The sequence below is a fragment of the Protopterus annectens genome, chromosome 2.part1 (genome assembly GCF_019279795.1).
Source record: "Protopterus annectens isolate FY-2018-M chromosome 2.part1, PAN1.0, whole genome shotgun sequence".
NCBI lineage: Eukaryota > Metazoa > Chordata > Ceratodontiformes > Protopteridae > Protopterus > Protopterus annectens.
Genome location: NC_056729.1, coordinates 608,749,521 through 608,766,539, shown reverse-complemented (window position 1 = coordinate 608,766,539; position 17,019 = coordinate 608,749,521). Strand labels below are relative to the sequence as shown.

The window sequence follows — 17,019 nt, the reverse complement described above, 5'->3', positions numbered from 1 at the left end:
ATATTAGTTTGTTGAAAGTTAGACGATATCTATAATATGGGAGAGGCATGACAGATCTTGCTGTGAAAGGCAGCCATTTAGAGTTTTCTAAGGTAACACAATAATGTTCCTAGAAATGATGTGGAGGATCTGTCTAGAAAGAACATTCAAAAGTTCCATTCCTAAAAAATATGAGTAACATTAAAATCAAGTAAACATGATATATGAAGATGGATATGATCGGGTTAGAAACAGGCCGGGGAATTAGGACTTTCGTTTTTTTCAGCTGATATTGCTTTTAGATATATTTGAAATGGTTCTGCATAGTTAACTTTGACTCTCTTTCATTGCGTCAGTACAATGCATGACGAGAAGTCTTGTTTGGAAAGGTTGTAAATCTAGGGTAGCATGGAACAGATTAGTTTTGTCTAAGGAATGTGGAGATTTACTTTTACCAAACCCAGAACTGTATTCTGAAATGGTACAAATTAAAATGTTTTATCTGAAGTTAGTTAGAACCTATGATGTGAAATGCCACCCTGTTGCTATTGTTATATGGGGTAGAGTAGCAGATGCAATGAAATGAGTGCCAGTCAAAAATTTGCACCCTTCATTTAAGATTGACATATGACTTTTAGGGCTGTGGGACTCAACACACCCATTGTCTAAGTCAGAGTGGTTATGGATCACACTAGTACAAACTGTTATGGCAATTATTTTTCATGGAAGATGGGCCTGGATGATGTTGTTACATCACTATACATGTTTGGGTATGTGTAGTGAAGTGACAACAATATTTGTTTTGTGTAAAATTATTTGTGGTAACATTTCTATGCAAATATCATACATCTTCTAAATATTCAATATTCTCAAAAATGGACAAGATAAATAAAAGAGCAGGTGGTGTTACTACAATTTATAAATATACTCTACATATAACTGCACACTTTCAAAACATCCCCAAAACAACACACTACTTCCCATATTAGTACTAAAAATTATTATTATAAAAACATATGTATTGCAGCACTGTATATGCCACAAAGGGATAATACTAGTACAGCTAAAATTATCACTGGGTATCTCATAACATACACCTTGAAACTATGATACTTGGGTGATATTATCCCAGACTGGCAGCAAACCATTACAACCACCTCTCATCTGCAAAAAAAAAAATCACTATCACTACACCCAGTACAGATAGGCAGTTCATACTTCAATAAATTCTTGCCTCCAACTTACTCAATACCAGCTCCTTTGCATGCTTAACTGATACAATCAGTGACCATCTCCCCACATTTGTATTAAGACAAATGAATAATAAAAATTGAAGTCAGCAACAAACAAGGACACAGTCTCACACAATTAAATGAAGAAGCTTAAAGCTTTTAATAGTAGGCTAACACACTGCAACTGGTCACCTATAAATAATGAGCCCCTTGATGAAGCAGTATCTAGTTTCAACACAAGATTTCTTAATATACTCAATGACTGTACACCATTTTGTACAAAAAGAGTTAATCAAATCCAGCCCTATAGTTAACTAAAGAAAACAAACAACTTTCAGTCCTGGGGGAGGGGGGCATGTACAAATTGGCTTAGAAACAAAATACAGAGCACCTATCAACATTTTGGACACCTTAGAAATGTTATTAAATAAAAGATGAAAGCAGACAAGCAATCATACTACCAACTGTTCTAACACAAGTACCAGAACAGTTCAAAGCCATTCTGGTCCTCCATTAATAAACTCCTTTATTCCAGTCAATCCAACACACAATCACAACAGTAAACAATAAAGACAGCGTCACTTCTCAGTTCAATTCCCGTTTTTTACAAATGGTTTCCTCCTTTGCAAAGATAATCCCCTACTCCACCTACAGTTCCACAAAAACCTGAGACTCAGCTAGGTCAGTTTAGTTTCCAACCTGCCTCAACAGCAACTATAAAAAATCTGCACATTTCAAAATAAACCATTTTAGCAGAAGACAATTTACCTGTTGAGTATTTGAAAATAGCAGCAGACATTCATAGTCTGTCTGTCATAATCCCACAGATGTTCATAGTCTGTCTGTCATAATCCCACAGATGGTAGCTTTGTACCATTGGCTCCTCAGCCAAGCACATACACCAAATGTCTGAACCTGCAGTTCTTCTAGTACTGAGAATTACTATTGCAACAAAACATCATCATTAGGGTAAATCTAACCTATCTCACCTACCCTGTGTCTATCCTTATAAACTGAAAACTATGACACAGCCCTCTAAAAGAAGTTGTTTTTTGGATGTTACCATCTATAGATGTATAACTATCTTAACATCTCTATAAAAAATTTTGGAAAAATGCATCATTTCACAACTCTTCAAATACCTCAACAATAACAAAATCTTCTCCAGCACCCAACATGTTTGTCCTAAACATAGTAACACAACTGTCCTTCTCAGTTTCAGAAATGCCATAAACTGTATGCCAAATTTTGACTTGACCTATCAAAAGAATTCAATACCATTTCTCACCTAAATCATCTTAGAGAACTTTCTTTCCTCAGCCTTTCCCACTCAGCCTTGTCATAGTTCTTTAGCTGTTTCACAAATAGCCAGCAGGCAATAAAATGGCTATGAGACTTTTTACCCTATCTATATGATTCCATTGGGGTCTTGTGGGGACCAGTACTTGGCCCCCACTTCTTTGATATATATAAATAAACTTCACACAGACTCCAAGCATGCAACCATAATACAATATGCAGATGGTGCTACCTATCTGTGCTATACCTGCTTTTAAATCCTAAAAAAAAATAAAATATGATTTTCACCCATAAACATTTCTCAGATCAAAAACCATTTTTCAAAATACTCTCTGAAAATAATACCAGAATAGAAACAATACAACGACCAGAACTACTGAGAGTTACAATAGGCAGACATCTAACATTTGATCTAAACATTCTCCAAACTGTTAAAAAATAACAAAAGCTTGATTTAATATGATAAATAATATATGACGCTATATCACTGACAACACTAGAAAAAAACAACCTACTTACTACCATCTCTTCTTTATGCATCCTGCATCTTGACTGACTTTCATAACACCCAAAAATGAATCTAGACAGCTGCCATAGCATGATTATTAGATTTTCAACCAATCTACCTACAAAATGTCACCACTGCATGGCCTTAAAGCAGCTATACTTGCTAGAGCTCCCACAATATCCTATTTCACTGCATCTTAATATTTCTATGTGCAAATTTCTGCCTCCAAACCTGCACTCTGTTTCAAAATACGAGCATCTCTTGTATAATTTCTTACTATTGAAAACGTATCTAAGTTCTATTCAACTGCTATACTTCTCTCTCACTGAACCATATCTGTCTGCAGTACTTTCTCTTTTTGCACCTCAGTGTGATCTATGGCATCAAATTGAAGTACCCAGTTTTATTATGCCCACATACTGTATTTACTACTGTACTGTAGCGTAGCATATGTTTATCCAATATATATCATAATGGATTTATCCCAATACTGCAGGATTTCAATTATGGTCACGTACTTTACTAAAAGTTTTAATTTATTCCTATGTTTCTGTATGGCGATTGTTATTCTATGATACTTTTGTTCTTTGTATTATTGTATGACTTCGTCTAATTTTTCTGCGGATAATTTCTTGGGGTACTGCTGATTTTTTTTTCTTTGCCTAGTCAGACATTCCCAGTCAAGAAATGGAAATAATAAATAAAATAAATAAACTACGGTGGTCTTATCAGGACTGTATGTGTAGATACATATATAGTTATTACAATAGCTTTGTATTTTGTTATGAATATATTTTAAAGTTCTCTTCTTTGGTGATATAACAATGCTTAGTTGTGCACTTTTGGTGAAATATTACCTCAGTCCATACCTCCCAACTATACCAAATTACTCATTTTTTACCAAGTTTTGCGGTCCAAATAATGGGGTGCCATGATTCCTGAGTGGCACCCCTTAATTTACGACTTTTTCCCAGCTTATTTTTACATTTTTTTCCCATTTTTTGAGCTGACGTCATCACGTGCATGATGACATCAGCTCCATCAGCCTACCAGCCTGTAGGAATTGAGCTGTGTAAGCAAGAAAGAAGATGGTTTGGATGGTAAAGATCTGCAAGCCAAGTGACTGCTTGAATGCCTGGTAATATATTTATTATCTGGTCTATTTATTTGCAAGTTGAGGTAGTGAAGCTTTTCAAATCTGGACTGCTTGAATGAGAATTTATTTTATTATCTGGTTGATGAATGGACTTGCAGTTGCTTTTTATAGCACTTACGTGAGATAGTGAATGGTAATTTATTCTATTATCTGCTGTTATATGAACAGCTTTTGAAATCCGGACTGCTTTGCTTTAGTGAGCTAGTGAAGCTTTTTATAGCACTTGCAGTTGAGCTAGTAAAGCTTTTGAAATTGCTTTGGTGTGTGTGCTGCAGTTCTTGAGCTCATGAATGCCTTTTGAAATCCGGACTGCTTTGCTTTATTAAGCTAGTGAAGCTTTTTTATAGTGCTTGAAGTTGAGCTAATGCAGCTTTTGAAATTGCTGTGTGTGTTCTGTGTTGCAGTTCTTGAGTTAGTGATGCTTTTTATAGCTCTTATGTGAATGGCTTTGAAATCTGGACTAGCTAGTGAAGCTTAACAGACTTGAGTGCTTTGGTGTGTAGCTAGTGAAGCTTAATAGATGTGTGTGTGTGTGTGTGTGAGTCCCTAGCCACCACCACTTGTGAATTTATGCCTTATATTTTTGTTCTGTTCCTCATAAAATCTGTGGTTCTCAGGATTTTTATGGCAAATAACTGAATGATTGAATTCACTAAATAATGACAGGCATTTCAGACTTCATATTCTTCAAAAAATAAATGGTAACACAAAATCTTTTATTCTAGCAATTTTCTAAGTTTATAAGATCGGTATTTGTGTACTGCGGTGGTGGTGCTGCGGTAGCGTTGTCACCTCACAGTTAGACGTTGCCCGTTTGATTCTCAGTTAGAGCGTCTTCTGTGTGGCAACATGCGTGAATGGGCATTCCTTCATTGAAGGTTGTGCATTAGGCCCGGCAAGCCAGCACATAAAAATCTACTGCCAATCATTAGCGGACCGGAGTTCCGCTGTGGCGACCCCTAACCGGGAAAAGCTAAAAGACACAACAACAACATAAGATCGGTATTTGTAGTTTGTCCCTATTTTGGGGTTGTATTCCCCCATTACTGGCTTTGTCCAGTTTTTTGTGCTAAGAAGTTGAGAACTATGATGAGAAGTGTGAACTGAATTCACTAAATGATAGCCATTTAAGTTTCAGTCTTCCTGTCTTTCAGGAGATTGCTGATTTGGCATAGTGGTATGTTGCTCTAACTGTAGTACACAGGGTCCTGGGTTCATGACTTGGCAGTGAAATATATGGTGGGGATACAACATTTTATTCTAGCAACCTTCCAAAATTATACAAGCAATGTTTAAAATGTGTCCCTGTTTTTTTTTAAAATGAAATTGAAAATAAGTGCACAAAGCTGTGCAAGATGCCTATTGCTTACACTACTGTAATTCTATTTACACACACACACACACACATATATATATATATATATATATATATATATATATAGGTTCACTTTATAACATCAAAATACTGAAATGTCAGATTTCAGTATCTCAAATCTATAAAGTCAAATGTTAGAAATAGCGAACATTCATAATCGCGAATTTCATATATCTCGAATATATGTCAAATTCGCGGTTATGAAGTTGCGTTATGTAATGTCCAGGTTTCTGTTTTGGTGGTGCGCAGTGCCATGTGTGGATGTAGGTGTTATGTCAGGTAAGTGAGTGTTTATAAGGGTTTTGAGTGGGAGTTAGAGTATGTGTGAGGGATTGGAGAATGTGCGTGTGTGAGTGAGCTTTTGTGTTGTGTTTGTGTGATCTCGGAGTTAGTATATATAAGTAGGGGTGTGTGTGTGTGAGTTGTGTATGTGTGTTTTTATTTTGTTTATGTTGTGATGTGGGTGTTGTGTTGTATGTTTAGTGTAGTGTGTGTGGTGTTTTCGGTTATGTGGTTTCACGTTTTTTGTTTGTCGGTGTTTTGTGGATTCGGTTTTATAATCTCGAGATACTGAAATTCGATATTTCAGCATTTCGAGGTTATAAAGTGAACCCATATACATATATATATATATATATATATATATATATATATATATATATATATATCTTATATGTGTGGAAGTAGTTTTTTATGATGGAAATGTTCTGAATTGGACAGTTTTGTCATTATTGGTTCATGCATTTTGTTTCATTGCCTACTGGAAAAATGTTCATAAAATAAATTTAAAACGTGCTCTAAGTCTAACAAGTGTGCTGTATTATACAATGAATATAATTTTATAAAGTCAGGAAGGCGTATCAAAGAACACATGTATGTTTTTTGTTTTGTGTGCAGTGAGCCTATGATTTGAAAACAACCCAATGGTAATCTTTATCCAACATTGCCCAGATGCATTTTCATTGGATGTGATGTGAGTTTCAATGCTATTTCAATGAATATGAGTTTCAAGGACAGAGACATTTTAATGCTAAGTCTATTTTTAGTGAGACAGTTTTGCTTTGTTTAGCAGATGTCTATTAGTGTTTGTGCATTGTGTTATAAAATTTAAAAATAAAATCCAAATAATTATTATAGAAGTAAAGCAGTCTGCACACATTAGTGTTTATGGTAAAATGGGGTGAACTGGCAAGGTAATGGGACATTGGAATGGCTGCAGGGGGACTCTGATGCCATATTTTGGTGGTCTGTTCTTCAGTTTGGGTTTGAAAGTTGATATCCCGCAATTCCATTGGAGTGGGTGGAGTTACACAATTATGTACGCAAATTTTATGTTAATCAACATACAGATTTATACCTATTTTTCATGAGCCTTGCCAGATTTTTGATGTTTCCAGGTTGAGAGGTATGCCTCAGTCTCTTCTGGTTTATTTTTTGCACATGGCTGTTTATTAAAATTTGGTTGTTTAAAAAGTACTGTTATATGTAAAGTTATTATGACTTTGCTGATGGGGACAGAAGAAAGTAAGAATGTTTTGTACTTAAGTGACACAGTGTAAGACAGTAAAAATTTTTATATACAATGTAATATAGCTGTTGGGCACTGCAAGGAGAAAACAGTATTGCAGAAGTTGGGTGATTACATTTTACGTACAGGTGAGAGTAAGAAGGGGTATCAAGAAATAAAAAGCCAGAAGAAATAAGGTAATATACGAAGAAAGTTGAAACAATAACATGGTTGCTTTCTTGTACAGTGCAGACATTTACTTCAAAGAATATTTAACATTAGAGTATGAAGAATTATTTAATATGGCAAAAGTCTGTTTAATCAGATTCAGAAGGATCCACTCAGGATAGCACAAGTGATGCTGTAAACCAGAGGAAGGTGCTGGTAATTAAAAGCTAGTCAATACCCCCTATAAATATTAAAGGGTTTTAAGAGTTTGAAAGAGGGATAAACTCAGAAAGGACTGGTAGAATATCCAGGATACAATAACAACTCAAGGCTGACAAAATATGCACTTAATATCATAGTTCATAACTAAATAATATGAATTTAGGATCTTTACAGGGAAATGTAACCACAAATATTTTTGCACACCACAGTGGTTGCATAAAATGTTCTCATATGTTCAGGTTTGATACTGGGAATGCACTAAGGTTATGGGCACGTGGAAATGTAAGTTTTTGTCTTGTATGAGAATAGATGGGATGAAACAGATGGTAGAACATATACTAATATGAAGTGCAAATTAAAAAATATATATATTATTAAGGTATGACAAAACTTTAGGTTGTAGTAATACAGAAAAATAATAGTTATTTTTTGATTCTTGTGGCTGAGAAAGTAATTACTAAAAGTGGAAATCAAGAGTTACTTATAGGTAATGAATTTATTAATGGACGAATTAGAACTAAAGGAAACACAAGGATTAAACATATGGTAATAATAATAATAATGTTCGGAGAAGGGATTGAGGAGTAATAAAGAGATGATGGGTCACTAGCTGACAAAATTATGATAGCAATAAAGTCTACTCCTCTTTTTGTGTTTGCAAAGAAGAAATAAAAGAGGAAAGTGATTATGATAGACAAGAAAAAAATGAACAAAAGTTTTGCAGTTTCATGTCCATCTTCTCTGTTTTGTAGAAATATTGCAGCTTTCTATTTATGCATATATTTTAATTTTAAAGTTTGATTACATCTTGTACTGAAAGTTCTGGTGAATACTCAATGGATATGAAGTGTACTAATCAAGGATTGCTTTATGGGGGATAATGAAGATGTACATAGATAATGCAACATATGGAATAATGCCCATAGACTTTAAACAGGATATATAAAGAAAGTGGCATACATTTGTAAATAGTTGTTATAGTTTTCATTCAAAATATTTGTATTGTCAGTATGTCATTTTGAATGCAATAAGATTTGTTATTTCAAAAAAAAATCTTCCTTTAGTATTAAAATTTAATTAATACTAACCAGCATTTTTACAGACAGAATAACAATAAAATGTATAAAGCCACATTGATTGCAACTCAGATCATCTAGAAAAAGGAATAATTACAGCAGCCATATTCAGTATCAGTATACCTTCTATATTGTGTTAATGCATTCTTAATCATCATCTGATGCTGCAGTTATATAATGAAACACAAGTGATTTATATATTAAGTAAGGATATCCTGATGATTTATACATTATATAAGACGACTCTACTGATTTATGCATTATACAGAGAGACTAATCATTTCTACAGTCTGGTTATATTTGTGGGAAACATTATAGCTAAACAAGTGTGTGTTTGTTAAAGAAAGAAAACTGAACGGGAATCTCTGTTCACATTCCCCTTATAGTAAAGTGTTTTACTGTTATTTATATATTGTTTTAACCTCAGGTTCCAAGGTCAGTCTGCAGTGAAAGCTGCCTTTCAGGCTACAGGAAGATCCTCAGGAAGGGTGAGCCCATTTGCTGCTTTGACTGTAGTCTATGCTCTTCTGGAGAAATAACAAATGTTACAGGTAAACAATTTATTAAAATTTATAACATAAAAGTGGAATTGTGTTTTCCTGTAAGTTGTCTTTTAATACAAGGGCAAAAGTAAACGTGAGAAGGGGTTTCTTGCCATACTCCACAGAATGCTTCATGATGCTTCATAAGCCATTCCCATTACAAATGGAAATGCATGTTTATAAGAAAGATATACATTTGTGATTCAAAATCCGAGAAGGGCTAAGTAGTAAAACAGCCAGTATTTGTTAAAAAGGTTGGATGTTTATACACGTGGTACTTAAGGTCTATTAGTAACCAGTATTGTATCAACAAACTTGAAATAGCCATTTTCAAGACAATTTGCTTACAGTTTGCTTTTGCTTTGATGTTTTAAAATATTCTTCCTTTCTTTTGCCCCTCTACCTGCCATTCACTGAGCCACCATCACCAGGTAAGAGCAATCCATGGCATGACCATTACACAGGCAATCATGAGAGGCATTCCTATTTTACCTTAACCATGCCCCTTGTGACTGATGTGGGCACCCACATCACAGTAGAGGCATTCTGACATGTGCAAGCTCCCATCTACATACCTCAGGTGGTCTATCCTCACCTATTTGGAACTGACAATTTCATCTCACCTTGTGCCTCTAATCATGTGCAAGTGGACTTATACAGGTGTGAATGACCTGAGACGTACCTCCTTGGACTACATGAAAAGAGACCTAGAGGAGCTCTCTGATCATGTAACCCAGGCTGGTATGATCCTGACCTTGAGCAGCATCTTACCCTCACCTAGAATGATGCCACAGTATAAAGACAAAAAGATTGATTTTAACAATTGGCTAAAATTTTGGTGTCATTCAAAGGGGATCCAGTGTCTGTCAGCCTGGGATGACATGCTCAACAAGCCATGTTGCTTCACTAGGGACGGCTTGCACCTGTCACCACTGGGCTTTCGGATATTGGCAAAGGCTCTTGCCACCCCCATAGTGCCTTTTTTAGGCAAGGCTCAAAAGTCAAACCCACCCCCATAGACAGCAGAAGGAACAAGAAACTAAGGGTAATGCTGCTAAACGCCAGAAGTCTTAACCTCAAGATGCACACACTCAAAGCTCTCCTCAGTATGGAGAACATCGATATCTGTGCAGTGACAGAAACCTGGTTCAAGGCTCCAGAGAGCACCCCAGCACTACCAGGCTATACCTCATATCATGCTTTTCGGCCCCAAAACCCAGAATGAACCACAAAAGGAGGGGGAGTTTCCATATTTATCAAGGATATCCACACCTCCAGGTTAGTGGCATTGCACAAAGTATCGGAGACCATCCATGTGCAACTAACAGTGGGCAAGACTGCTTTTCAGTTTATAGCATCCTACAGACCACCCTCTCAAAGTCAGGAATCCCACTTGGCTTTCCTGAAAGCAGTGGAGAACATGAAGATCTCTCCAAACACCATTATACTGGGCGACTTCAACTACCCAAACATTGACTGGGAGCACTACTCAAGCCCCAGCACCTTAGCCCAAAGGTTCCTGGAAACTATAAACTCAAATGCTATGGAACAACTAGTCAGCACTCCCACAAGAGGGGACAACATACTAGACCTGATCATTACCAACATGGGGACTCTATGCTCCACACCAGAAGTATATCCCTCATTGGTAAGATCAGACCATAAATTAATTTCACTGGATGTCCACATCCCGACCCCACCCCAGCCCAGAAAACCACAGTGAAAAACTTCTCAAAAGCGAACTTCTCACTTCTCAAAACTGAAGTGGAATCCTTCAAGGCCCGAGGGCCAGTGGAAAATACGGCCCAAACTGCAGAATCCTATATAAATGCATTCTACGGACATCTCCAGGAATGCATGGATCATGCTATCCCAAACAAAACCAAGACCCACTCATCCAAAGGCAGGCATCCAGTCTGGTGGATCCCTGCCATAAATAAATTGTACAACAGAAGGAGGAAGCTACTACATGATAGAGCAAAATCCCTAATAGGGAAGGCATCTCTGATCAGTACTAGCAAAAATTACGATCCCTCATAAAATCCTCCAAGGCCAGCTTTGAGAGAAAAATTGCACAGGACACCAAAGACAATCATAAGGCTTTTTTCAGTTATGTTAGAAACCTGGGATGCAACTCCCAGACTTGTTCTGAGTTGATTCTAAATGACAAAAAATACACTGAACCCACAGACATTGCCAATATCCTGGCAGACAGGTTCAGTGCAAACTTCTCCACCCCCCCAAAAGAGCAAGTATCTATCCCAGCAGAGGGCTGCCTCCCAAACATCTCTGATGCTCAGGTGAAGGCTGCCCTCTCCAAAGCAAAAAACACTGTTTCCATGGGAGCAGATGGCGTCCCAGGTTGCGTCCTACATGAACTCCAAGAGGAACTAATCCCTCAAATAAAACAGCTATACAATCTCAGCCTCACTACAGGATATGTGCCCACAGAATGGTGTACAACAACAGTGGTCCCACTCCACAAAAATGGAGCCGCTACGGACCCTGGAAACTATCGCCCCATAAGCCTGACTAGCTTAGTCTGCAAGGCTATGGAGAGGATCATCATGGAGCTCATAAACAAAGACATTGGGGACCTACAGATACTAGATCCTACCCAGTTCGGCTTTGTCAAGGGCAGATCCTGCCTTTTGAACCTGGTTGACTTCTTTGAAACAGTCCCCAAAGCCATAGATGAAGGGAAGGTAGTCCACACAGCCTATCTGGACCTTGCAAAGGCATTTGACACAATACCCCACTCGGGCATCATAGATAAGCTATCCAGCTTAAATATAAACCACTATGTCACACGATGGGTCACAAACTGGCTCAAAGACAGAACTCACAGAATGAGAGTTGATGGAGCCATGTCAGACTTGAAACCAGTCACAAGTGGCGTCCCACAGGGTTCTGTCCTGGGACCACTCTTGTTTGGTATATACTTTTCCGAGGTACAGGCAAACGTGGGAGGATTATGGCTCACCAAGTTCGCAGATGACTGCAAACTGGGCACCATAATCAACTCTCCAGCTGACACAAACATCCTTCAAAAAGGTCTCACAGAGACAGATAACTGGTGCCAGCACCATGGTTTAAAGCTAAATGCCAAAAAATGTATATTCATACCCTTTGGCAAAACAATGTGCCCACAAATTACCACATAGGCGGAAACCCATTAAGTACAGAGAAAGTTATTAGTGACCTGGGGACCCAAGTTGATAGCAATCTCTCCTTTGAAAACCACATTGCCAAAGTGGTTAGAAAGACCTTCTACATAGCCCACCTCATCACGAAGGGTTTCACATCTAGATCAAGAGAGGTAATCGTGTCCCTTTATTCATCCCTCATCAGGCCCATCATAGAATACAATGCCCCTTTTGGGATGTACCTTACCCGACACCTGCAGCAATTAGAAAGACCCCAAAAGTATCTCACCAAGAGGATCAAGGGTCTCAAACAGATGTCATATGCTGCTCGGTTAAAAAAACTCCAGCTCTACTCAGTTGCATACTGCCTACTTCGAGGCGATCTATGCCTGACATACAAAGCTATGTCAAATCCAGAATTAATGGACATGCTCCACCTCAGTAAATCTAAATACCTTAGAGCCACACGCTCAAGGGACTTGAACCTCAGCACAGAAATAAATAGAACTTGCTGGAGGAACAGGTTCATAACCCAGAGGCTCCCTTCGCTCTGGAATAAAATTCCAGTTCATGTGAGGCAGAGCACCTCACTGAATCTCTTCAAGAAGAATCTCAATAGGTGGATGGGGGATCGTAGGTTTGTCCCAGGGATTACTCCCATGTCACTATTAGGCAGAGGCACAGTAAACTAAACCTTAAAAAGGGCACAGTATACTCAAATCAAGGGGTGGCGTAAGCCATACAGAATCGGGCTAGGCTTATAATTGCCTCAGGGCAGATAGCCTAGTATGAACCTATGAATCTATGAACCTATGACTATGTGATTGGACTGGGACCCCTTTTTTCCTCTGTGTCCACAGGGCTAGGTCACAGTTTATATCAGTTTGCAGTATGTAATGGTTTAACATTTAATAACTGGACTTTTGTAGTGGCAACTAAGTAAAGATGGTATAACATATAATTTTATAGCACTAATTCTTAAACTTCTCTTTTTAATACTAAAAATGAATTTTCCGGAAGGATTTCACTATTATCAGTGATAAACGTGTGTGATATTTCCGCGTAGACACAGTTATGTCTGAGTCTTATTAAGCATGAGGCAGAGAATTGTATGGAAATAAGCAATGCCAGTTTCATGATGTGAATAGCCATCAGAATATTTTGGCAAGTACTAGGCTCATTGTCAACATTCACTTTTATTATTATTAGTATGTTATTGAAGGGTTTAGTCTCAAAGACTAAAGTTGTGGTATTCAGGGAATTTCTTCTTTACCCAAGATATAGTGAACTTGGAGTTGATATGCATAAAAAGCAGAAGTGTGGGGTGCAGGAAGATTGCCCTTAGTAACAAAAATGCCTTTTTAGTGATTTTTGGATGCTGATTTCTGTCTGCATTTATATAATATCACTTTTTAATGATCACAGTTATATGTGTTGTTTACAAAAGTTTTGATGTCTTGTCATGAAGCTGACTTTAAAGGTCACTTTTGACTGGTTTAAGGGACGGTAAGTGAACATTTAGGCTGATGGTTTACCTGTGCAAGAGCCAGAAAACAGATTCTTATCATTCAGTCTATGCAGCAGTGACTAGAAATATCCAGCACATTTCAAGCTGTTTTTAGAGAGGCTGTAAGGAGTTTTGCACTGCTGTTCTGACATTACCCCTGAAACAGAGTAAAAAAAAATCATACTGTAGAAGAGATACTGAACACTGTATATTTGATACATTTTCACTACATGAATATCTGAGGAGGAAGCAACCTGAATGAAAAGTCATTGTCATAATAAACTTTACACATACACTTACATTAAAGCCTAAGTAAGGGAGCAGTACAGTGACCCTTATTTCTAGTATCCTGGGGCATGGTAGATCAGAAGTAGCTCAGTGTCATTCCCCATTTCTTCCATTTTGATTTTTCATGATGAGCCTTTGGTGATATAATTTTCTACCTTACAGCCTGCAGTGTGCACTTTACTGCCTCAGTATTATCAGTTTACTTGGAACATGGTTCCATATGAATGAGTGCTAAATGTAGAGCTTAGAAGTCTAACAAAGTATATATGTTTCAGGACAGTGAGTATAAGATATTTAGCATAAAAAGTGACATGCTAAAACTATAAGAAACTATGTCTTTTCTTAGCAAGCAATGAAAAAAATGATAGCTGCTTGCATACATCAAACTGTAAAACTCATGCCAATAGGACAGGCTTAACTAGAGCTCCTTGTCAGAAATGTGCAATCTGATAATTCATCAGACCTATCACTGAGTACAACACCCTCTTTGGAATGTAACTAACCAGGCATATCCGACAATTGGTACATCCATGGTTCCTCACTAAAAGAATACAGGACATAAGTAACATGTCAAATTCAGACCACCTCAAGGCTCTATCCCTGTAGTCTGTTGACTGGAGATTTATGCCTGGCATATGCCTGGCAGACAAGGCATTGTCAGAACACATTCTGATGGAGCTCCTGCATATCTGAAAAACAAACAGCACCAGGATTACTTATTCTAAAGACTTAAACTTTGCCTGTGATATCAATAGGACCTGCTGGACAGATAGGTATGTGTCCAAGAGACTACCCTGTCTTTGGAACAGGCTATCCATCCATGTGAAGCAGAGTTCCTCCCTCCTCAAGTTTAACTTGGACAATTAAATGGGGAACAGGAAATTCATCCTTGGTGTGGCACTTATGCCTCTAATGGGCACAGACAGCCTGTAAATGCTTCATCTCCCAGGCTCCTGCTTGTAAATGTTTCACGTCACAAGCCTCTGCTTACACTAATCAAGGGTACCACAACTTATCAGAAATTTGGGATGCATGGCTAGGTTTAAAAAGGTCCTTATGGTCATTAGCCTAGTAAACATCTATGACCTATGAACCTAGGAACCTATAATGCAGTTCCCAACACTTCAGTAAATACAGAAAATAATAAATAGAATAAAACTGAATTGTTAAAGTCATTGTTACATTCTTCAAGCATTTAGCAAGGGGCTTTCTTCACTGCATACCCCACTAAATCAGTTACTTACCTGCCTACTCTAAGATCTCTGTACCTCAGAGTAGGGGATTAACCTGAGACACCACAAGCTACAGCAAGCTATGTGTCTGCAGTTCCTTGAATTATAATTATGCTCTTCAGACATTCAGCAGGCACTTAACTGTTGCTTTTAACTACCCTCAATGGAAATTTTTCAGATGATATGGACAAGGGGATGAATGGTTCAGTATCCATAGCAATTTAAGTGCAGGCAGAGATTATTTCTTTGCAATGGGGTATGCAAAACACAGGCTGTACATGCTGCATTAGACACATTTGGGGCAATAAATTTGTACCTGCATAAACAGAGAAGTATCCTTGTAGATACTGAAAAGGAGAAGTATAAGAAAAACTATGAAATGTCACAGACAGATTTTAAAAAAATAATAAAATAAATAATGTTTGTGACGTAAGTACTTTAACCATTATGCATTCCCAAATGGGGTGAAAAAAATAACACTAGAATATTAAGGCAAAGAAATGAACCAGAATGATGTTAACATTCCTGAATAGAAACATTCGTGAATTTAACACCTGGAAATAATAATTCATGTAGAACCTATTTTTGACCTGATATGTGTTTCACAATGACATAACCCCATGGATGGGTATTTGTAATTTTACCCCTGACGGGATGGAACTGGCCTTACTTGAAGTGAGAGAAAAGGCCTAAGGGCTGGCAAGGTAGACATGGCCTTGAGACTCAGTTGGCTTGTAACTCCCATGATCCTATGGGCCATGTTTTTCTGATCTGTCATGAACTATGTAGAGTGATGAGACTGCATCAAAGGTTTTCTGACTCCCATCCATATGTTGTAATGCACATCTTTGAGAGATAAAACAAGTATTTGGGGTGAATGTACATTGATGGTGCATAATAAACCTTTTTGGGCTTCATTCTGGTACAATATCTATGAAATATAAAACAGCAACAGTGTACTCCTAAAACTCCTTTATAGTGTAATAGCATGATGCAGAGGCTTTCTAAGTGAAGCTTGTATCTTACGGTTGCATGATGGATACTTCAGATAGTGTAATGAAATGGTGAAAAACGTTCTGTGTGAAACTGGGATCTCATAGTATTTTAATGGATACTTCTGATAAGTGTCAAACACTGGCACAGAAGCACTGTCCTTGAAGTTGGTGTCAGCTAGTAGGGTAGAGTATGCTTTCAGTACTATAGCAAAATGGTTCAGAAGAATTTTAAGTGAAGCTAGTATCTTAGAGTTGTATGAGGGATTGTTCCAACAGTGTAATAGAATGGTGAAGAATCAATCTATGTGAAGTGAGTATCTGGGGCATGTGTAATGGATATTTCCAATACTGTAATAAATGGTGCATAGGCATTATATGTGAAAGCAGTGTGTCAGATTAGTATAAAATATACTTCCAGTTGTATAATGTAATTGAATAGAAACATCCTCCGTGAAGCCAATATATCAGATAAGTGTAATGGATATTTCCAAAAGTGTAATAATATGGTGACAAGCATTGCATGTGAAGTAATTTTCTTAGGACATAGTAATGGATATTTTAAAACATGTAACAAAATGATGCAGAAGCATTCAACTTGAAACTGGTATTTCAGAATAATGATTGGATACTACTTATATAATAAAGTGTGTAGAAATATGCAAGGTGAAGGCAGCATTTCAGAGCACTGTAATGTATACCGCCTGTAGTGTAATAATATGGCGCAAAATATTCTGCACGAAACCAGTATCTCTGGATAGTGTAAATAATACTTCAGATAGTATAATAA

At 37.4% G+C, this 17,019-nt stretch overlaps 1 protein-coding gene across 1 annotated transcript in view; it reads left to right on the top strand.

Moving 5' to 3' along the window:
* Positions 1-17,019, top strand: part of LOC122794872 (extracellular calcium-sensing receptor-like) — a 338,283-nt gene that overhangs the window by 286,179 nt on the left and 35,085 nt on the right. The window contains exon 5 of the mRNA XM_044063471.1: positions 8,950-9,073. Within this exon, the coding sequence (XP_043919406.1) occupies positions 8,950-9,073 (124 nt within the window). The remainder of the gene's footprint in view (positions 1-8,949; positions 9,074-17,019) is intronic.